At 49.8% G+C, this 22,858-nt stretch overlaps 1 protein-coding gene across 3 annotated transcripts in view; it reads left to right on the top strand.

Moving 5' to 3' along the window:
- The first annotated feature begins 5,359 nt into the window (after positions 1-5,359).
- The window catches only part of CD99L2 (CD99 molecule like 2), an 87,026-nt gene continuing 69,527 nt past the window's right edge, over positions 5,360-22,858 (top strand). Inside the window, exon 1 of one of the 3 annotated variants that reach the window (XM_027609243.1) lies at positions 5,360-5,650. In XM_027609243.1, the coding sequence (XP_027465044.1) occupies positions 5,584-5,650 (67 nt within the window). In that variant the 5' untranslated portion in view covers positions 5,360-5,583. The remainder of the gene's footprint in view (positions 5,651-22,858) is intronic. The other 2 variants (XM_027609242.2, XM_027609241.2) reach the window with 2 other exon arrangements.

Here is a 22,858-nt window from a genome sequence, read left to right on the forward strand (position 1 = left end):
CAAGTGCTTCATGGAGACTTCCCTGGGTAAGTTAAATAAGGTCCTCCTCCTTTGCATTTGAGGGGCAAATGTTAAGTCCTATTCCTGCAGAGGTCGGGATTCAGAGTAGAAAATGCTGCCTCGGAAATATTACAGAGACATAAGTTATTTTTTGCCAAGTGCTTATGCAAATTTCATATTAACTGAGCACTAGAAAGAGATTTGCAGAACAGTCTCTCACATTAGGAAAACATGCAGGTATAAGGTTTTGCCCTGCTTGACTTGGCACGCAGGCTTCCAGAAGACGGGTGGGTGTTCTGCATTTAGATTTCCAGAGAAGAGGACTCCTCATGATAATGAGACTTGAAACTGAGTCGTGACCCACTAGCATTTTGCACCTGTCTTCTTTTCCTTCTATATTGTTCTCATTGTGCCCACCATTGCCACTATCCTCACTGTCGTCTGGGACTTGGTGTGATGAGAAAACACCTCAAACCCCAAACGGGAATTGTAACAAGAATCAAAAAAGATGAGATTATTCATATCTCATGGAATTTGTTGCATCGGATTACAAAATGCTCTGGTCGAAGGGTCCCTTCTGGGGGTGAGCAACTCTTCTCCCTACCTCCGTACCCCATCAGTCCCAGGCTCGCCTCCCCTCGCCCCAGCTTTTCACTATAAGGCAGATGCTGGGTTCTGTACAATGCAGTCCTGAGTCTCCTTGAAGAAATGGATCCACGAAATGCCAATCTGATCTTGTCACCCTGCAGCCTCACCCCAGCCCCTGTTAAAACTCCTCGGGGTTCCCAGATGCATTCGGATACGGTCCAAATCTCACCTGCTCTGTGAGCCCTGCATGATCTGATTTTAGCCAACTCAAATTCCCTATGTTGCGCACTGGCTCATTTCTAGGTGTTTCTCTCACACCCCCATCTATCCTCTCTGTGGACTATCTTCCGGTAAGTCAGCTGGACCCTCACCATCCAGCTGGGAGGAGCCCCAGTCTCTCGGTGCTCCCCTTTACCTGGAACTGCGTGTGTCCCATGAAGGCGTAATTGCTTGTCATTTGTCTCCTCCCCACAGGGCACCTTGGGCTTGCTTTTCTCCCCTGTCCTGAGAACAGGGCCTGGCCTACATCCCCTCCTTTCTACAGCCACTGCTACCTCCACCATACCTCCCCTGAATTCAAACTCTTCTCTTCCGGCCCAAGGCTCCCAGCCTCTCCCCTAGATGATGCCAGCAGCCATTCCTGTGGACCACTTTCCTTGTCTCTCTGCCATGCTTAAAACCCTTCAGTGGTTTCCCTTTGTTCTCAGGATCAAATCTTTGTCCTTAGCGTGGCACTCAAGGCTCTGCCTGACCTTGCCTTACATAAAATAGAGGAGATAAAATAAAATCCAATAGAGGAGAGGATAGGAATGGTGGAGGAGATTGAGGGATAATTTGCCTACAACTCAAAAAAATGTGAGGGAACATTGTTTGAGAATCCATTTTTTGTTTACACATGGAGTCTGTTCCAAAAATTTCCTACGTATCAGGGCCCTGGGTGGGCTGAGTATTGCTGGTATAGCTGGTGGTTCCCAGACTTGTGAATTTTGCTAGGAAGTAGATTTTTCGTTTTTCTTTTCTTTTCTTTCTTTCTTTTCCTTTCTTTCTCTTTCCTTCCCTTCTTTCCGTCCTTCCCTCCCTCCCTTCCTTCCTTCTTCTTTTAATTTGGGGACAGATAGGGTTGGCAACCTTTTATTTTGCAAAGTAAGCACATTAAATAAAACACTACCATCTCTTCATGAAATAAAGAACTCTTGCATAGCACACAAAAATGCATGATTTCAGAATAAAGGTCAGTACTCTAACTTTATGGGGGGAAACTTGCCACAACAACCTCATTTTTCTTATTTCGCCTGGGCTTGGTAAAGACTTGCGTCTGAAGTCGGGCATCTGGGAACTGTTGCCGCCCCACAGTGCTCCCCCCCCCACCCCCCACCCCTGCCCCCGTAGCTGGCTGTTTGCTTTCCCATTGCTATGCACGGAGTCTTTGTCTCCAAGCCGGCCTGCACCGTGGGGAGTGGGAGGGGAGAGTGTGGCGTCCCTTTTCCACCTGCTCTGGAGCCAGGCCCCACAAACGAGTCTGGTTTGAGGGATTAGAGCCCAACGCAGTGGGAGGAGAGAGGAAGCGGTAGAAGGGCTTCTGTAGCCCTGAACATAGCTGAGCTGCCTTGGGTCCCAGGGGCCAAAGGGTGAGCTTGAGTTGGGGCAAGGACTTTATCCCTGACCGTGCCGGGCCTGTGAGCTCCCTCCCCACTCTGGTGCCCCAAAGATCAGTGGGGGGGGGGCGGGGTTTACCAGGAAATGGCTCTCCTGCCGTGGACAGTGGTGCTTTCCAGATGGGTACCTTCAACAGCAGTGGGGGTGGTGGCAAGGCCATTCCAATGGCTCTGGTGACCAGGTACCACCAGGTGGGGCTGATTTTGACCACCAGTAGGGGAGGCCACCTTGGAGGACTTTGCAAGGAGGGGTTTGTGGCACTTGGGAGCAGGAACAGGAACTCTGCAGTAGTGAGAGTGACACGACAGCGGTTTCGGAAGTGAGAACACATCTTCCGAAGGATTTGGTGTGCAATGAGGATGGGCCAGAAGGTTGGGAAGCGGCAGAGGGACAGGCTAGCCCTCAGAAGCCTACCACAGGTTAGTGTCAGCCGTCCCAGCCCCATCTGTGCCTCTCCTGTGCCCCCAGACCAGCCTGGTGGCCATTTGTCCACACCCCACTTTTCTGCCTGGGTGAGAGCTGAGGAAAGGTGGGCATTTCAGGAGGGGAGCTTGTCAGGTCACATGGCTTTCCAACTGGTGACAATTTTAAGGATATAAGAAATTCAGGAAGGGGTAAAGAGTAGCAGGAGGGTGAAGTCAAGGGGCCGGTGCGGAGACAAGGCAGGCTTGGCCAGGAGCTGGTCCCAGCACCCATGTGCAGTGGTAGTAGGGAGTGTAAGCATGTATGTACAGAGGGTACGGGGTGGTGGTGCAGAGAATCACGGTTTCTAAGTGTTGAATTTCCTGTATGTAAATCAACTCCATGTTCAATTGCAATGCAGTGGAGTAGCAGGATTACAGGAAATTCAACACTGTATGATCTTTTCAACAAATGAAAAACACAAAAACCGCCCTTAGTTTGCAGGCTCCAAACAGGCAGGTGGGCTGGATTTGGCCCACAACTACCCCTGAGCTGGAGAATAGTTTTGCTGCACATTACGTCGGGGCCAGTGTTTAGCTGGTGGGGTTTGGGCATCTCCACTGCATGTTTACCAGGTAAAGCTCCAGTTGGGTGTGACTGTCCGCTGCCTGGTGACTGTCTTTTCCTCACCTCCTCACGCCTCCCCAGTGTGGAGGAGTAGATAGGTGCTGGGGTTTGCCCCTCAGAGCCTGCAGGGATCTCCCGGACCATGTCTAGTGCCCTCCTGGTACAGATGGGACCACTGAGGCCAAGGCACAAGGGAATGGCCCAGAACACCCCTGAGTTGGTGGGAAAGTGGGGGCCATACTTGCAGCCTGGAATACATAGTAACTGCTCAAGCTCACAGTAGCCATATTTCTTTAGCTGTTACAAGACTAACAAGAACGCCTCTGTGCTGTGTCTCAGGTCACCCACTTTTCACCATATCAGTCAACCCTCAGCACAACCTTATTGGGTCCAGCCAGGATCTCAACCCGGCCTGGCTCCAAAGCACATGCTCTTAGCCATTCACTCACTGGGGTTCCTAGCGGTCCTCCCGCCTCTGACAGTGTGGGACTGTAGCTGGTTAACTCCCCAAACTCAAGGAACCTTCATTTGGCTCCTTTTCCCTCTTTAATTATTGAGGCGATACATGAAGTTGTGAGAAATACAAAACAAGGGTAAAATGCGTGGACCATGCCGTGTATATAGTGTGTGTTCAGTAACTACTGGCTATTTCCGTTAATTCTCCAGCTAGTGTCATAGGTAAGTACTGCCTGAAAATCAGGACACTCACTCACTCCTTATACGTTTTGTTTTTCCAGCCCCAGGATTCAGAGCAACGGATGGAAGTCAAACGGGGAAACATGTCGGCTCTAACTCAGGGAGACCCCCGCCCCGTACTTCGGCTCACTCACGGGGCGGGAGCCACCGCGGGGTGGGGTGGGGGGGGCTCTTGGAGGTGCTGGTGGCGCAGGGGGAGCAACCGGGAAGCCTGCCGGGGGCACACTGGGGGCAGGTGGTAGTAGCCACCCTCTAAGGAAGACGTGGCCCAGGGTAGCCCTTGCCGAATAATGGCAAGGGCAGGCTCGACGCCGCCGCTCTGCCACTCTGGAGAGCAGTGGAGCTCTCCCTTTGTCCTGGAAAGCCGGCTGCAGCTGGAGCCCGTCTTGAGGGTGTTCACGTCAAAGCCTGCGGCGGGCATTTTGCTGTTCAGGGCAGTGTTGGAATCTGATTACGCCCAACCCTGGAGATGGACTCCGTTAGCGGCGGTTCATGGGAAAGGACTGCAGCGCGTCTGTCGATCACTGAGCACGTTTTCACATCGACTCTGCAGATGTGAACTTGCGCTTTCATCGCATTCATCCATCCAAGCCTCCGGAGAGCTGACCCTGTCTCCCCCCCTCGTCCTCCCTCCCCACCCCGGCCCGTGGCGCTGCGGCTCCAGGCCGCCCCCCCCCTCCCTCTCGCCTGCCCCGGCGCCCCCGGCCTTGGGCTCATTTCCTCGAGACGTGCCGCTGTTTACCAACAGCGGGCAGCCACGAAAACGGCCCTTTTCTTTCATCTCCGGACGAGGTTCCACTACAGTTTCCTGCAGGGATCGGCGAGTGGGCGGGCAGCCAGCGGAGTGAAAGCAAGCTCAGTCACAGCGACTGGGGCAAGAGCACGGGTGCTGCGTCCTGGAGCCGCAGCTGGAGGGGCTCCCAGGGAACAGCCTTTTACCGGGAGGACGCCAAGTCCAGAAGGGGAAGAGCCCTGTCCAAGGTCACCCGGCTGGCAGAGCGCACCTGGCGTGCGCGCCGCCTCGGGTCCTGCTCCGGGCCGGGAGGAGTCTGGCGCGCCGAGTGGAAATCACCGGACGCCCTGACCGCCCGCGCCTCCAGCTCCTCGGCCACTGTTGACACATTGCTCCGGGACCGCAGGCTCCCCTCTCGGGGACTGGGGAGAGGGAGCCGGCGGGCAACCGGCAACGCGCCGGCTCCCTCGCCCCAACCCAGGCCGCCTCACCCTCCGGGTGCCCACGGGCCCCGCCCCTCGCGTACCAGCCCGCCCCCAGGCTAAGGACCGACCCCCAGGCTGCAGCCCCGCCCCTCGCGCAGCGACCCGGCCCCCGAGACTGCAGGCTCGCTCCGCCCCTCGCGCCACAGTCGCAGCCCCGCCCCACCTCACCTGGCCCCAGCCGGGCGCGCCCCCAGCACCAGTGCTCGTGCGTGCCCCTCCTCCGCCCTCCCGGGGCTGTGCGGCGCGCGCCGGCTCTGGGCGGGGTCCTGCAGTGGCGGCGGGGCTCCTCCTCCTGCGGCTCCTCCTCCTCCTCCGTCCCAGCGCCTCCCCGACCTCCCCCTCGGGCACTCTCGCGCTAACTGCGCTCCTCCGGGGCCTCTCCGCCAGCTCCCAGCCATGGTGGTCTGGCGCTCGGCGTTCCTCATCTGCCTCGCTTTCTCCTTGGCCACTCTGTTCCAGAGAGGTAAGGCGGGCGGGGGGCGCGCGGGGACCCCGCCCTGTGGGCTCGCGGGGCGGGGGCTTGGCGCCCCGCGGCCCCGTGGTGCGCATGAGCGGCCCGGCCCCCGCCTTGCTGGCCTGCGGCGGAGGCTTGCTGGCGGGTGGGCGGGGCTGTGCGGGGTAGTGGGGGTGCGATCCCCGGGCCCGCGGGGACTGACCTTGCCGCGTCCGTGTGGTCGGAGAGGAGAGACCGGGCTAGAAACAGCGGGATAAAATCCCCCTTAAAATCTTGAACAAGGTGTCACCACCGGTGACAACAGCTGTCTCCAGGAGACTGCTTTTGGGAAAACCTTGAAGAGAGCGCACTCCTTCCCTTGAGCGGAGCTTCTCAAAATGTGTTTTGAGGCCACCTGCAGCAGAAGCACCTGGGGAGCTTCCTGGGCGTATTCCTACCCCCCTTTTGTCAGGATCTCTGCGGGGACGGGATGGGGGGGGGGGCGGCGATATGTTGTAGGTCTAACCAGCTCTCCAGGTGCTTCTGGTGCCCGCCCCAGTTTTCTGGCCGTTGGCGATTTTTGCCAAGGAGGTGGAGAGAGAAATGCTGTCGAATCAAGGGAGCAAGTTTCCTAAAAGACCCTCAGAACACCAAGTGTGGTCCAGGGCCTTCATAGGCATCACCTGGGACTTGTCAGGAATGCAGCACCTCAGGCCCCGCCCCTGACCTACTGAGTCAGATTCTGCAGTTTAGCTAGATCTCTTGGTAATTCGCAGGCACATTTGAGAAGCGTCTTAGAATAAATGCAGTGCGTAGTTAAAAATAGGCCCTCCAACGTGTACAGACAGAATCTTCTTACACTTATTTATATCCCATTTCCACATCAGAAAAAGGTTTGAGGAAAACACTGCAATTGAGCACAGAGTTGAGCTCTGAGCTCCCTGACGAGGAAGGCAAATTCAGCTAGTGAAAAACATGAGCTCAGCAGAAGCAAAACTTTGTCCTTGTACTGAGTTCTAGTGAGATTTATGTTACATATAGGGAACACTGGAAAACAGTAGGCAGTCTAAGGCAGTTTTGCAAAAGATGCAGAAATGTTTCTCATGTGGGCAGCCATCCTGGACTTGCTACAAGAGCCATTCAACATTCTACAAAGGTGTCAGGCTCTGTTCCAGACACGGATGATGCAGCAGTGAACAAGACTAAGACTCTGTCTTCATGGAGCTAATGTCCTGGTGGGGGGAGAAGACAAGCACAAACGTCACAATCTACATAATATATTGACAGTGCCATGAAGAAAAATAAAGCAAGTACAGGGTTGTTGAATTTTCTGTTTCATTTTGCTTCTTTGGGGTTAACATTTTAATTTTGTTATGATGCATTTGTGGGGGAAAAGTCTAATTACTTGATTTGCTTGCATCTAATGATACGGCAATTTTGAAAGTGGAAGCACAGAAAAGTTAGAAAAATGATACTCCCTTCAAGGCTATCTTCTGGAAGTCTTCAACATGATTTGCACATTGAGAAGGGGAGGAATAGAGGTAGGTCTCAGATTTTCACCATCACGTGTTTTACTAGGTGATTTAGGAGGTGGTGGAGGAGACCGAACCAGTGCAACCATTTTACAGATGAATCGGAGGCACAGGGAAGTTAGGGGGTAACTTGCCTCAGGTGGCAGAGTTAAGATTTGACCCCAGGCTTATCTGATTGCACAGTCGCTGCTTCTAAGCACCTGGAGGCTGCGCTCCTGCCTCGGGGAAAGTTCTCTGAACCTTGCTTGGTTTGCTCCACCCTATTATGCCTAACAACAAAGGCGTCTTGGTGGGGGCACCTGGAGTGTGTCACTCTCGGATCTGCGGCCCTGCTACCAGCTGCCACCTCCTGAGTGCTTGCTGTGTACCAGGCACTTCACATATCTTGGTTTTAGTTGCCTCAACAATTTTGCTGGTTAGGTATTAAGGAGGGGTCCCTGGGCACAGAGCTTGGAAGAGATTGAGCCAGGATCCCACCCCGATAAGATTGCTACCTAGTGATCTTTTTAATTGTAATTAAGAGAACTGAACCGGAGGAAGCTTTTGCTTCAAGGTGGGGAACCTGCTTTGTGGCTCTTTTGTGCAAAGTAAGGTGACAAGTATGGGCTTTGAATTGCTGGTCTCTTCTGGGTATCCAGACAGTTACAGTTTGAGAGCTGCTGTGTCAAAACGAACAAACACAGAGCAGGTGCTTAGTTAGGCATCTGCTGCCTCTCTTGGAACCCCACAGTGGTGGATTGGGTGGGCCTGCGCCAGAGCCATTTTAGTCCTGGTCCTCAGTAGTGACCTATGACCGAGAAAGACAAGCAGCCCTCGGAAAGCACATAGAACCTCGAAGCATGATTCGTGAAATCCCCTCAGGCTCTGGCAAGTTGAGACAGACTTCAGGCTTCCAGAAGTTTAAAAGAGTGGTTACCAAGTCATCCCCGTTCTAATTTTGGATGGTTTTTTAGTCCAGTGTGTATTTTACTAGCTCTGAAAAAAATCCTCTGAGGACAAACATGTTGCCTGTATGCACTTAACAGAAATAGGAAGCTGATCTTTTATGCGGTGGGGAGAAGTCTCAGCGGTGCAGGTGGGCAGTAATGATAATGAAGCTTCCATTTCCCGAATGCTTTCCATGCACCGGGCCTTCAGTGCGCCACACACATTTACGCCTCGTAACCACCCCGAAGGGTTGGCACCGTGACCCATCTCCTTTTCTTATGTCCTTTATGGCCATTTGCATATGGCCTTGAAAAGTAACTCGGTGGTGGGGCCCCTGGGTGGCTCAGTCGGTTGAGCATCAAACTCCTGATTTCGGCTCGGGTTGTGATCTCAGTGTTGTGAGACGGGGCCCTGCATCGGGTCCCACGCTTAGTGTGGAATCAGCCTGGGATTCTCTCTCCTCCCTCTGCCCTTTCCCCAGCGTGTGCACTCGTGCGCACTCAAAAATAAATCTCAAAAAAAAAAAATAACTTGGTGGTAACCTATTTCTCAGATGAAAAATGAGTAGCCCAGTGAGGTTTAGGACTTGAACTCAGGTATGTCTGAATAACCAAAGCAGGGGTCATGAATGCAGATACCCCCAGGGTTGGGGCAGGTCATAGAAATGTGGAAAGTGGCCAAGAATAAGTGTGATGAATATGTAGGCAAGCCACCGGCTGCTGAGTACCTGCTCCCTTAAAGAGACACAGTGCAGACCTTGAAAATAATATGCTAAGTGAAAGAAGCCAGACACAAAAGTCCACATATTATCCCATTTATATGAAATGTTCAGAGATGGCAAATCCATAGAGACAAAAAGTAGATGAGTGGTTGCCAGAGGCTGGGGGTGGGGGGCAGGGAATTGGGGAATGAGGAGTGACTGCTTAATAGGTGCAGTTTCCTTTTGGGGTGATGAAAATGTTCTGGAACTAGACAGAGGTGATGGTTGCACAGCCTTGTGAATGCCCTAAGAACCATTCAGTTGTACACTTCTAAAGGGTGAGTTGTATGGTGCGTGGATTATATCTCCATTGAACAAAAAATTCGCTGTAGTTCAAGCAGAACAAATGAGAGTGGAGGCAGCCTGTGATCCCTGGATTGGGGCTGATCTTTGATCCCTGGGGCTTGGTCGGGTAGGAGAGAGACAGGAGAGCAGAGTGGGCCCCATGTGTTGGTGGCGCTGAGATGCTAGGCTGGGATCCAGGCAGAAGCCCTGTGGGCCTACTCGGGATATTGCTTATGAGCCAGACAGGCCATAGGGGCACGTGCAGGCTTGGCTCAGAGTTGGGTAACCCCCTACCTCCACCCCCGAGGCTGTGCACCAGGTAGTCATTGCCCTGGACTGACAGGGTCTGGGGACAGTTTGCCTTTTAGGGTCACATGTTTTGATTGGTTTTCGGTTCCGTTCCTTGCTGTCGCAGGTCACACCCCCCTCCCCCCTCCCATCATTTTGGACACCAGGTAATTAAAACATGTTTGTTTATTTAATGTGCCCCCCCCCCCCCCCCGCAAATCACCCAAGAGCCAGCCTCAGCAGGTACTGAGGAAGGGGCTGAAGCTACTTCCAGGAGAGGTGGGGATGAGGAGGCCTTTTGGCTGCTCGGAGGGGGTGCGGGGGGGGAGCTGGTTTGGGTACTGGCGAGTTCAGGAGAGAGACCTTTCAGGTGCATTGACTTTCCTGGGTTCTTCCGCCACCTGGTGTTGGTGCCTTTCCTGCTGTGTGTCCACCCCCTACTCTTTGCACTTGGCATGTAGTCCTCTGCCGCTCTCCGTGTGCTTGGGGAGGCTTGGCTGCAGGGGATCCTGTCTCCCAACCCAGACTCGGCTCTCCCTGAGTCTTGCTCATAAGTTCACTGATTGGTCCATCTTGGTTTGCCTGTAGAAGCTTTACGTCATCCTAAACGCGCCCCTAACCGAAACGTGTGGGAAATCCTTGGATGAAAGTAGGTGGTGTTCCAGACGGGGGTGGGTGGGAAGCCCTAATCTCTGGCACCTGTGACTGTTAGGTTACTTGTAAAGGAGAGTTAGGGTCGCTAATCAGCTGCATTTAAATAAGATTCTCCCGGGTTATCCTGGCCAAGTGAAAGACGGAGCCTTTTAAAGTTGGAAGATGGAGGCAAAGGAGTCAGAGCGAGTCAGAGAGCGACGTGATAGAAGATTTGAACCAAAGATGGAAGGGCTAGGAGCCAAGGGATGTACACACAGCCTCGAGAAGCTTCCAGAAGGAACGTTGCCCCGCTGACACCTTGCTTTTAGCCCAGTGAGACCTGTGTTGGACTTCTGGCCTCCAGAACTGTAAGATTAAAAAAAAAAAGTGTGTTAAGTCTGTCGAAATTCGTTGTAGCAGCAAGAGCAACTAATGGGAAAACTAAGGGGTAGATACTAGCCTCCTCTTCATCCATTGAAAAGACTAGCTTGTGATGTTTTCTTACATTGTTTTGATTTTGCTACCTTAAATCAATTCCCACTATGCTGAGTTGAGGCGTTTAAATGTGCAGAAAACTGGATTGCAGTGGTGTTCTCAGTGTGCCAGTAGACGCTGAGAAGCCCCTTTGAGGGCCCTGAGAGACCGCTACATTCCTTTTGCTTGTGTTTGGCTTTAAAAAAAAAAAAACTTCACTTGGAAATTGGAGCCCGGGCCTGCAGTGCCCACCCCCCAGAGGCCTTTTCCGTCTCCCCACCCCCTCCCTAGTCCCGATGGCTGCTGGAAGCAAGTGCAGTCCGGGCCCCGGGGACAGAGGGTTTCTGATCCGTCTGGGCCACTCCTGCCCCTTTGCTGAGGAGGAGGAGGAGGAGTGAGCGCCCTCCAGCCCGGCTTCCCCTAACTGTGCTGTTCCCTGGCTCCCCAGGCAGGTGGGGGAAGAGCACCAGAGCGGGAATGGTTGCTCCTGGACCTCCACGCCAGCTTCAACCAGTTTTGAGCTCTGTTTTTTTTTAGTTTTCTATCCAGGGAAGCTCATAAGATGTCACAGGGGTCTGCAGCTTTTAAAGCAACAAAAACACTCTGAAAACTGTGGTTGAATTCCACTGAGAGTGGTGCCCCTGCCCAGTGAACATCTATTTAAAGGGGAGGCTAGACAACATCTGGCTGGCAGTGCCAGGTGGTTCATGTGGGATTACTTTCCAAATTAGAGACGGTCCCCTCAGCAGGAAATACTGTTGCCGTGCGGAATTCACTACCACCAAAATAGTGCCCAGGCACGGACTGGGCTCGTTTTGACATTCTTCTTTTTATTTTTATTGCTGCTTCAGCTAGCCTGGGATGACAGAATTAACACAGAGCTCGCATTCCAGTGTGGCCCCACCATTTGCTGGCGACAGTTGCCTTATCTGCACCAAGAGGCTGCTGATCTCTGCTTTGTTGGCCTCACAGAATTGTTGGAATAGCCAATTCATTGCTAATGCAAACAGGTGGTGTGTTGTCAAGGTATTAGCGAAGTTAGGCTCCCTAGACAGGCCAAGAAGGCCACCTGCCTAAGGGGGTTCTGTGAGAATTTGGGGGTTCATGTTTACAGAAGCCTTTACTTGGCCTGAACGAAAATGCCCCTGAATTCCTGAGGTGGGCTCAGAGTCCAAGTGAGCAGGAGCAGCTCTAATTTAGGTGCTCTTTATAGCCCTTTGGCTTCCTACCTACAGAGTTCTGGGTTCTTTGGCAGGAGCGATCCCTTTTTTACCTTTCATCATTCATTTGGCTCCTCACACCAGCTCAAAAAAATGTAGGAATCCAAAGTAGTGCCTAAAAAGAAACAAACAAAAAACATGTTTTAATCTTTTATTCATCCCCTAAAATATAGCACGTGGACTTGTAGTTTGGGGCTCCAATTTATTTCTTCCCAACACTTTGCTTCCTACCTCTCCCCTGAAAGTGCCCCTGGTCAGGGTCAGCAGTGGGTTCCTATTGCTAAACCTGAGGGTCATCTGCCACCCTCTGATCACTTTCTTCCAGGCTTGTCACCTCTCTGACCTCAGGGCCTATGGGAATGCCTCCAATGTCATCCTTGGTGGACTTCTTTACCTATACATACATACTTGCAAGTATATACTATACTTGCTTCCCGGGTGCTTTCACCAGCTTCGTGGCTTTAAATTAAATTCTGTCTGCGGTGCTTTTGACTCTTCAGTTTCTATTCCCAGCTGTGATAGCTCTTTGCCTCCAGACGCCTACATTCAACGTCTACGTGGTGGCCCGGTGCCCTGCTAGTGGTTAGGTTATTGAAGTCCTTCAGTTCGCTCCACCCACCAGCGGAATCTTGGCCCTTCCCCTAGCGTCCCTGGACCTCCCCATCCTCCCCATAATCTGGCAAGCATGGGGAGCATGCCTTGTGCAGCTGTGTTCAATTATTTTGACTATTACCCCTGCTAATAGGCCTCTCAGAAGGGCCCCGGTGCATACCTGAACTTCTCATCTTCTCCGACCTTCTCCTCCCACCTGAGTAACTGGCAGCCCCATCCTGCCCGTGGCGCTGGCCACTCCTTCAGGGCTCTCATTCTGTCACACCCCACTTCTGATCTGTCTGCAGACTGCGCTGTGATCACCGTCAGAATCCTTCAGACTCCCACCTGGCTCCCTCTCTTGGCTGGGCCACCATTCCCCCTCTTTGGAGCCCGGGCAGTGACCTCCCAAGTGGTCTCTTCCAGAGTCCACTCCTGGCCCCTGTAGTTCAGTGTCCTATCCCTCTGCCCAGAACCCTCTGATGGCTTTGAATTGTGATGGAAATAAAGTGCGGACCCTTACTGTGGCCTACAAGTCCCAACAGAGGCCCTCTGGCCTCAGCTCCCACCCCTGCCCAGCACTCCCCTCTGGCTAGAAGGTCCTTCCCCCAGATAGGTGCATGTGCTCTCCCTCTCTTCCTCTCAGATGCCCCCACCTTAGACTGTCCCTGACCCCCCCCCCCCCCGCCCCGCACCTGAACTAGTACCCGAAATACCCTTCTATCCCCAGCTGGTTTGAGTTTGATATTTTCTGTCTGCCTGCCACCTTGCCCACTGTCTTCTCTCTGCCACTAGACTTTTGCTTCACAAGGGAAGGGACTTGGTTTTTGTCTGCTTTGTCACCAGTATCCAGAACAATCTCTGGCACAGGGACTGGGCAGGAAATGGATGGCTTGGACACAGCAATTGAACATCCAATTAAAGAGCTATTTACAGGATCTGGGCCACATTAAGGGAGACCAACAAAGGGTGGTGAAGCAACATGGGGAGTGTTTTCCACCCAGGGCTTCAAGGGGAGGAAGGGGTCCTGGCATCCTGGATAGTTAGGGTTGTAGGAGCTGGATAGGCCTCCTGCAGGGTGGGAGCTCAGACAATAGACGTGGCAAGTATCCCCCAACCTCCAGTCTTTGCTTCTGCCTCCCATGGCTAAACCCATGGGTCCCGAACTGTGTACGCAGGTGCCCTGGGGCACTGCTGCAGACTCTGGGTGATGCCACGGATGGTTTTAAGTTTTGAGGAAAATGCATCAAACTCCACTTTGAACTGGTTGGAACTAAGTACGTTATAAACAGAGCTGTTAGGCCTCCCTGGTGCTCTGACGTCTGGTTGGCTTCAGTGCATCGGGTCCCTTAGTGTCTCGTGGCTTTTTCACTTAGAGAGGTGCCGGCCTAATCATCAGCTGATGGACATTTGGGCAGTTTCTACCCTTTGACTACCGAGCTTGGTGTTCTTATGAACATGTGTCTCTAAGTCTTCGAAAGCCTGTTTTCAGTTCCGTGGGGTGTGTATCCTAGTGCATGGCCTTTTATGACCTAGCCTTAGAAGTCATGAGGCGTCTCTTTTGCTGCATTCTGTAGGCTATGAGTCACTTAAGGATAGTCCAGATTCAAGGTGAGACTATCTACCTCCCTTCTCGTTGGGAGAATGTCAGAGAATTTTTAGCCACGATTTAAAACTGCCACACAAATCCGCTGGGATTTCAGGATCCAAATGAAATGCTGCCTCCTCTGTGGAGGTATTAACTGCTTAGAGCTCTGTCATTTTGTGTACTTGTCTGACTTCTGGTTCTTTTATGAAATCATTGCCATTTTGCATGTTATTGTACTTGTTGATAGCTCTGCATCGGCCTCTTCCTTGATGCCACCCCGCTGTCATGTTGTCAGCTCTCAGGGTGTTTCCCCAGTGAGGGGGATGGTCTCGCTGGCTTTGAAGGTCTTTCCTGCGCTGATGTTCTCGGGAGCTTAATTTGGCCTTACTGGCCCAGGCTTTCTCCACGGGAAGGGGAGCACAGTGCCCAGCCTGCAACCCCCTTGGAAGTGCTTGCAGAGTGGGAGATTCAAGGGCTTTGGATGATCTCAGTAAGGTAGGGCATTTGCTTTTGTCCCCCTCTGTTTTTTTTTTTCTTTTTTTAAAAAGATTTTAGGGCGTCTGGGTGGCTCAGTTGGTTAAGCGACTGCCTTCGGCTCAGGTCATGATCCTGGAGTCCCGGGATCGAGTCCCACATCGGACTCCGTGCTCAGCAGGGAGTCTGCTTCTCCCTCTGACCCTCTTCCCTCTCGTGCTCTCTCTCACTCTCTCTCAAATAAATAAATAAAATCTTTAAAAAAAAATAAAAAGATTTTATTTATTTGAGACAGAGAGCATGAGCTGGGGGAGAGGCAGAGGGAGAGGGAGAAGCAGACTCGTGCTGAGCCAGGAGCCTGACGCGGGACCTGATGCCATGACCCCAAGATCATGACCTGAGTCGAAGGCAGATGCTTAACCATCCGAGCCACCCAGGCGCCCCTACCCTCTGACTATTTCTACTTGGAGAAGATTCACAGAGGGTTGAGCACTTTCTGTCCTGGGTAGAGGCTGTTGAGCAGAGTTTCTCCACTATGGCACTATTGACATTTGGAGGGGGATAATTCACCAGGAGTGGGCTTCCCTGTGTGTTGTAGGATATTGAGCAGCATCCCTGGCTTCTACCCATTAGATGCCAGCACCACCCCCGCCCCCTAAATCTTGCCAACCCAAAATGATTCCAGACACTGCCCAGTGTCCTCGGTGGACAGAGCCGTCCCGGGTTGAGACCCACTGCCCTAGAGATAGACCTGTTCTTTATAATTCCACCCTCTGTTTTCAGTATTCCTCACGAGTCCCTAAAGTTTTCTGTTATTGTCATGTTGCTTCCAGATAGACATGTTGGCCTAAATCCGATCACAGCCAATGTGTGGATTGGCATCCGCTTGAGCTGTTGGCCTAAATCCGATCACAGCCAATGTGTGGATTGGCATCCGCTTGAGCTGACTCTCGGCTCCTTGGCGAGCTTTGTGCTCATCCTAGGTATGTCACCGGTCTCCTTAGGTAGTTATTGTCTGCATGGATTTCCACAGATGGCTGGTCCCATCCAGTGTGTGTTGGTCCTCATTAGTTGCACTTTTAGATGGTGACCTTGTCTTTTTAAGTACATTTTATGATTTTCTGATAACCAGTGAGGAAAAAATGTACAGAAAAATGAGCCAAAGACTTGACCAGGCCATTCATAGAAGAGGAAATCAAATAGGACAACAAACATATGAAAAGATGTTTAACCTCATTAATAATCAGAGAGCTGCAAATTAAACTATAATATAAAATGACATGCCCTCCAATACGCCAAAAATTATAATAAAGCCTGACAATTCCAGGCACTTACATGGTTACAAGAGTAATATGTATTCTTTGTGGTTAACTTGGAAAGTGCAGAAAAGTGTAGAGAAAATGCAAACCCCATAACCCAGGGTTAAGCAGTGTTACCATATTGGAATATAGTATTTCAGTAATATTTATTCTGCAGGAATACAGATTGCACATTATTGGTCTTGAACTGTGTATATAGCTTTTACCTTTATTGTGAAATATAACATAGATACAGAAAAGTGAGCGAGGTCTTCAACAAGTATAAAGTGAAAATCTCTGTCCTCACCAAGCAGGTTGAGAAACAGAAGGTTGATACTATCCCGGTAGGCCTCCGTGTGCCCCGTCTTGATCACAGTCCCCTCTCCCCGACAGAGGTGACCACCAGCCTGATTTTTGTGCCGTCATTTTCTACTTCCACCACCCATGTATGTGGCCCTAAGCAATACAGCTTCGTTTGACCTGTCTTTTAACCTTACAGAAATGGAATCACAGTGTATGTAGGCTTTTGCGTTTTGCCTCTTTCCACCCACATTTTGCTAATGATCTGTTGTGTGTGTTTGTAGTTCTTTCATTTTCATTGCTGTGTATTATTCTGCTGTTTGAAGGTACTGTAAGTTTTTGTAACGCATTGTCTTACTGATGCATATTTCGATAATTTCCTGTTTCTTACCACGTCGAGCAGTGCTGTGCCATTAACATACATAAAGTTTCTCTGGGAAAGTGGTTCTCAGACTGTGGTCTGGGAACCCTTGGAAGGCCCCGGAGACGTTTTCAGGGGGTTTACGAGGTCCACCTATTTTCATAATAACACTAAGATGCGAATTGCCTTTTGCACCCTCCTTTTCTCATGAGTGTACGGTGGAACTTTCCAGAGTTGATGTGGCATGTGCTATCATTGCTGTAATGGCTAATGGGATGTGTGTTTGTGTAGTCTTGTGTTTTAAAGTTTCTCTGCTTTAATTTCTAATATCCTAAATATCAGTGGATATAACCCACTTAAACACAAGGTCTTTGAGATTCTCCCCTTTTTAGTATATAGAGTCTTAAAGCCATAAAGTTTGAAAATTGCTGTTCTGAGGTTCTATTTAGTAACATTTCTGGGTTATCCAGTATTTGTAATTTCAGTCTTACAGGTGATGCTACACTATCTTCCAAAGTGTTTATACCAGTTTATCTCCCCGTCAGCAGTGTATAAAAGCCTCTGTTGTAGGGCGCCTGGGTGGCTCAGTGGTTAAGCGACTGCCTTTCTTTAAAAACAACAACAACAACAACAAAAGACTTCTGTTGTACCACGGTATCACCGACATTTGGTATAGTGAGACTATATAGTATTACATTAATACTGGTGGGTTTGTAATTTTATATTATTGGGGTTGGATTTACATCTCTCTGCTTACGAATGAGGTTGAGCATCTTTCCATATATTGTCCAATTTGATTTCTTCTTTTATGAATTGCCTGGTCAAGTCTTGGCTCATTTTTCTCTTTTTCTATGGTTCTCACTTGTGGTGCTTTATTTCCTCTTGTGCTTGGCTATTCTTGGCTGTGTACTGCTCATTGTCCTGGCAGTATATATGTGGGGATTCTTTGAAGTAGGCACATTTTTCCTCCTTCATCCAGAGATGTGTATTTGATTTTGCCAGGCGCCTTGGGACGTTCTCAATCTGGGATCACCTAAAACAGGATCCTTCCCTTCCCCCCCCCCCCACAGTCCTCTGGAGGCTGAACTGGGGAAGGGCAAGTTTGTTTCTGAGTCGCCCTGACCTCAAGGGTGTAGCCCTTTGGGGTCCCAGTTTAATGTTGGGAGGATTTTCTGTTCGATTTCCTCGATTTGGGTGGCCATGGGCCCAGGCTTCAGACCCTTTGGCCTGCCTCAGAAGGTTGTGGAAACAACTTTATCCAGACTGGCAGGTGCCTTCAGGGCAGACAGCTGAGTGTGCGTGGTAGTTTTTTACCATCTTGGCAGTTCTTCAGTGCTTTTAAGGGGATGTTCTTAAAATCAGCCATTTTGGGCGCCTGGGTGGCTCAGATGGTTAAGCGTCTGCCTTCGGCTCGGGTCACGATCCCAGGGTCCTGGGATCGAGCCCCACATCGGGCTCCCTGCTCCTTGGGAGCCTGCTTCTCCCTCTGCCTCTCTCTCTCTCTCTCTCTCTGTCTCTCATGAATGGATAAATAAAATCTTTAAAAAAAAAATCAGCCATTTTGGTTGTTTTTAATTGGAAGGTTAGTCCATATCTATCCTGCCATTACTAGAAATGCAAGTTGGTATATATATGTGCGTGTGCGTGTGTTTATCCTGTTTATGTAAACCTTATGTTTTCAAGTAAAATTGTTTTGAATGTCTGATTTTTTTGATGGATATTGCAGTGGACTCTAGGTCTTTGCTCTTATGAATTGCATTTCAATAACTCTGTCAATAAATAAATATCAGTACATTTCAATAAAAAACATAGTATTTGGTTAAGGATAATGGTACCTAATCCCGGGGTGGCTGGGAGAGGTGGGAGAGAGAAGCTCTGAATCTTAGTGCTCAGTTCATGCCAGTTACTGTTACTGTTACTCTCCCATGTGCACGTGGAATGGCTAAGGGGGCATGTGGAGCAGGCCTGCCTAACGGCCTCGGTCTTTTCTGTGGAGGGAAGACAAAGACCAGTCTTGTACTGAGAGCGTGAGGAGCCAGCTTGAGCATTAAGGTTGGAAGGAGTAATGTCGGAGGACAAAGGAAGCCGATTCAGGAAACTCGGATTGCCAAGGCACCCTGAGGGCCTGGCTCGAGTCACGTACCCAGAGCTGGCCGCTGTGCCGGTGCCAATCAGCACGGGGACGTGAGGCCCGCGACAGCAGCTTGGCACCAGCCCAGAATGCAGCAAGGCGGAGCCCGCTCCCTCCCGCCAAGTGTTAATTAAGTGCTGCTTGGGTGCCAGGCACCCCAGTTGGTGCTGGGCCAACAGCGATGACTCAGGCACTGGCCCTGCCTCCAGGAGCTCCCAGTCCAGTGGGACGCGAGGGCGTGTTCCCCTGTCGGTGCTGGCGATCGGTAGGGGCGCAGGACCACACGTTGTGACACGGATCGCTGGTGCCACCTTGAGTCTCCGCCATGGCTGAGCTGGGACGGCGCCACATGAGAAAGGCGGAGGAGCGCGTCGAAGGCCCCCGAGGAGAACAGGAAGGGGATGGCAGAGGGCTGCCTGGCAGGCTCTCCGGGTCTGCTGGGGCAGGCACTCAGGCCAGGGTTGAGAACATAGAGGGGACACCGGCCAGCGGGGCTTCCAAGGCAGGGCAGTTTCCGTCCAGAGCGGGGATGGAGTTACCCGTAGCAAAGTGAGGGGAGGCGGGGATGTTTGAGATGAGGAAGGGGGTGAAGGGCTGAGGGCAGGCTCTGGAGGATACCCAGGCCACAGATGCCAGCCTAGTCCAGGATGACCTGGGGTAGAAAGAGAACCCAGCCACTGCCAGGCAGCTCCACTCTGCTCCGTGACTAGGAGGGAATGTGCTAGAAGCCAGAAGAGGACAGCCTCAAGGAGAGGGGCAGCAGCTAGGTGACTGTGGTCTCAGAGGAGGGAGGGCTGTCTGAAAGTGAGGGTGGGTTTTTTGGGTGGCCCCGACCTTTCCTCTAGAAGAGGAAACACGGGCAGAAAATCACAGAGGGACTGGCGCACGGCCACAGATGGGACCTTTATACCCACCGCCTCTGAAGGGCAGGAGCCTGTGTGTGACAGGTTGATTTCCCTTCTCCTGCATTTTAAAACAATTCCATTCTTCACATACGGCACAGTTCAGTGGTTTTTAGTACATTTGTGGAGTTGAGCGACCATTACCGCCACTGAATTTTGGAACAGTTTTTCACCCTGAAGAGCAACCCCACACCTTTTAGCATTCTCTGTCCATCCTCCGCCCACCCTGGCGACCACCGGTCTCCTTTCTGTCTCTCTGGATTTCCCAGTTCTCGACATTCCATATAAACCGAATCCTACGATATTTGTCCTCTTGCGACTGGTGTCTCTCGTTTAGTGCAATGTTGGCAGCGTTCTTCCATGTTCTAGCTTGCATCTGTGCTTCGTGCCTTTTTGTGGCCAAGTAGTATTCCACTGTGTGGGCATAGCATTTTATTCATCCATTCCTCAGTTATAGACATTTGGGTTTCCACTTGTCTGCTATGAATACTGCAATAAACATTTGTGTACACGTTTCTGTGTGGACTTAAGTTTTCAGTTCTCTTGGGTGGAATTGCTAGGCCATGTCGTAACACGGTTTAAGGAACTGTCAGGCTGTTTTTCCAAAGCTTCCATATCATTTTACATTCCCATCAGCAATATGTGTGGGTTCCAGTCCCTTCACATTCTTGCCAGCACTTTTATTTCGTTGTGGTTTTTTTTCCTTTTATTTATTTTTTAGAAAAAAACCTAATGAGTGTGCGGTAGTATTTCCTTGTGGTTTTGGTTTGCATTTCCCTAATTACTAATGAAGTTGAGCATCCTTTCACGTGCTTGTTGGCTCATGTCCTTGAGTGAAAGTCCAGTGCAAAGGGCATTAAACTGGGGACAAGGAGGCCTGGAGCTCACCCTGACCCTACCCCAGCTCACAGTGGGTGTTCTACATTTCCTTCCTTGATTCTGCTCCCTCGTCTGAGAACGTGCTCAAGTTTGCATTCACCCTGCAACAGCTCTGCCCCCTGCCTCCCCTTTCAGCTGGTACCCTTTCTCCTGCCTTCACATTTCGACTCCCTGCACTTCCTCCTCCTTTCCCTTGATTTCTCCAACTGGAAAGTGGCTTCTGTCATCTGCCCCAACGGTCTACTGAAAGGTTTCACTAAGGCCGCAGGATAAATGCATTTTTTTAAAGTTGGTTGTCAAAGTAGCAGGTCCCAAACCATTGATGCCGGTGACCTGTCTGGGGGGTGGAATGAGAAGGAAGAGTATGACTCTTCTTCTGACTCTGGACTTATTTGGGAATATGCATATAGGGTGCCTCTTGAATTAGTTTAGCAGAGAGCAGCCAATGGAAGGAGTGGGGCATAGAGCTGATAAGTGAGAATGGGTGGTGTGAAATGTCTAGACTGGTGACGCCCAGACCGTGGGCCCCAAAGACCTTTGGATTGACATTGGGGATGAGCGTTGTCTGTAGACAACAGTGATGCAGCTGGGTAAAAATGTTTTTAGATGTTACTCTGATTTAAACATTGGAGAATTTTGGAATCTGATAGAGTAATTTAAGAAAGACCTGCTCTTTTTGTGAAATGACCTGTTTCCCCATGCGTTTCCACCATATATACTAAATATACTTTAGGGTCAACTTCTCAAATTAATAAAAGCCCATTGGGATTTCGATTGGAATTGCATTGACTTTTGAAGAGCCCATTTTTTTCTTTTCTCTTTAACAGTATTGAATTTTCCCGTCCAAACACAGGGCTTTCCTCTCTAATTCTATGTTCTGTTTGTGTTTTTTTTTTTAACTTTCTTCATGTTTATAATTCACATTTCCTGTTACTTATTCCCAAGTACTTTATAGCATATACTCCTATTGTAAATGGCCTCTCCTTTTCCCATTAAATTTCCTAAGCAATGGTGGTTGTCATCTGAGAAAGCTGATTTTTTTGTGTGTGTCTGTTTTCATTACCAGCCACCTTCCCGAACCCTCTTTTAATTTCTTCTAGGTTTTCACTTGACCATCTTGGTATTTCTAGGTATATAATCCTATAATCTACAAATAGTGATGGCTTTGCCTCTTCTTTTCCAGTATTTTTTCCCCCTTTGTGATCTCTTATCTGAGTCTACTGGCTAGCGCACCCAGAACCATGGTAAATAATAGTAGTGCTCAAGGGCCTCCTTGATTGTTCCTGATTTTGGTTAAGGATAAATCCTTACTCCTATTTTACTAAGGATTTGGGGCCTTTTTTTTTTTTTTAAATCAGAATTAGACACTGAATTTTCCCAAGTGATGTTTTGGCATCTCCTAGATTGTCTGTTCCCCTTGAACCAATTAATATAGTAAATTACATCACTAGATCCTTCCTTAGTGAGCATCCTGGTGATCCTTGACAAGCCCACTGTAGTTTGGATGTATTCTTTTTGAATATCTAACTGGGTTCTGTTTATGTATACTTTAACTTTATTATTGAAGTAAAATCAGTATATGACCCTGTTTCCGGTGTACAACATACTCCTTCAGTATTTGTAGACACTACGAAGTGATCACCACAGTAAGTGTACTTACCATCCGTCGCCATACAGTTGACCCCTTTTCACTCACCCCTGCCACCCTTCCCCTCTGATAACCACCAGTTTGTTTTCTATATCAACAAGGAATGGTTTTGTATTGTTTATTTTTTTAGATTCCACATGTAAGTGAAATCCTGTATTTGTCTTTCTCCGTCTGACTTATTTCACTTAGCGTAATACCCTCAAGGTCTATCCGTGTTGTCACAAATGGCAGTATTTCCTTTTTATGGCTGAGTAATATTCCAGTGTGTGTGTATGTCACTTTTTTTTTTATCCATTCATCCATCAGTAGACACTTAGGTTGCTTCCGTGTCTTGGCTATTGTAAACAGTGCTGTTATAAACATAAGGGTGCATATATCTTTTCAAATTAGTGTTTTCATTTTCTTCACATAAATATCCACAAGTGGAATATCTGGATCATAGGGTAGTTCTTTAACTTTTTGAGGAACCGCCATGCTGTTTTCTGTAGTGGCTGCCCCGGCTTACATTCCCACCAACAGTGCATGAGGGTTCCTTTTTTTCCCCCACATCCTCACCAACACTTGTTTCTTGTATTGTTGATTTTAGCCATTCTGACAGATGTGAGGTGATAGCTCATTGTGGTTTTGATTTGCATGTCCCTGATGATCAGTCATGTTGAATATCTTTACATGTGTCTGTTGGCCATCTGGATTTCGTCTTTGGAAAAATGTTCATTTAGATCCTCTGTTCATTATTTTTATTTTTTGAAGTGTTTATTTTAATTCCAGTTAGTTAACAGGGTGTTATATTAGTTTCAGATGTACAATATAGTGATTTCAACACTTCTGTACATCACCTGGTGCTCATCACAACAAGTGCACTCCTTAATCCCCATCACCTATTTAACCCAACTCCCATTCTCCTCCCATCTGGTAACCAACAGTTCTCTATAACTAAGAGTCTGTTT

This window comes from Zalophus californianus, chromosome X (genome assembly GCF_009762305.2).
Source record: "Zalophus californianus isolate mZalCal1 chromosome X, mZalCal1.pri.v2, whole genome shotgun sequence".
Lineage (NCBI taxonomy): Eukaryota > Metazoa > Chordata > Mammalia > Carnivora > Otariidae > Zalophus > Zalophus californianus.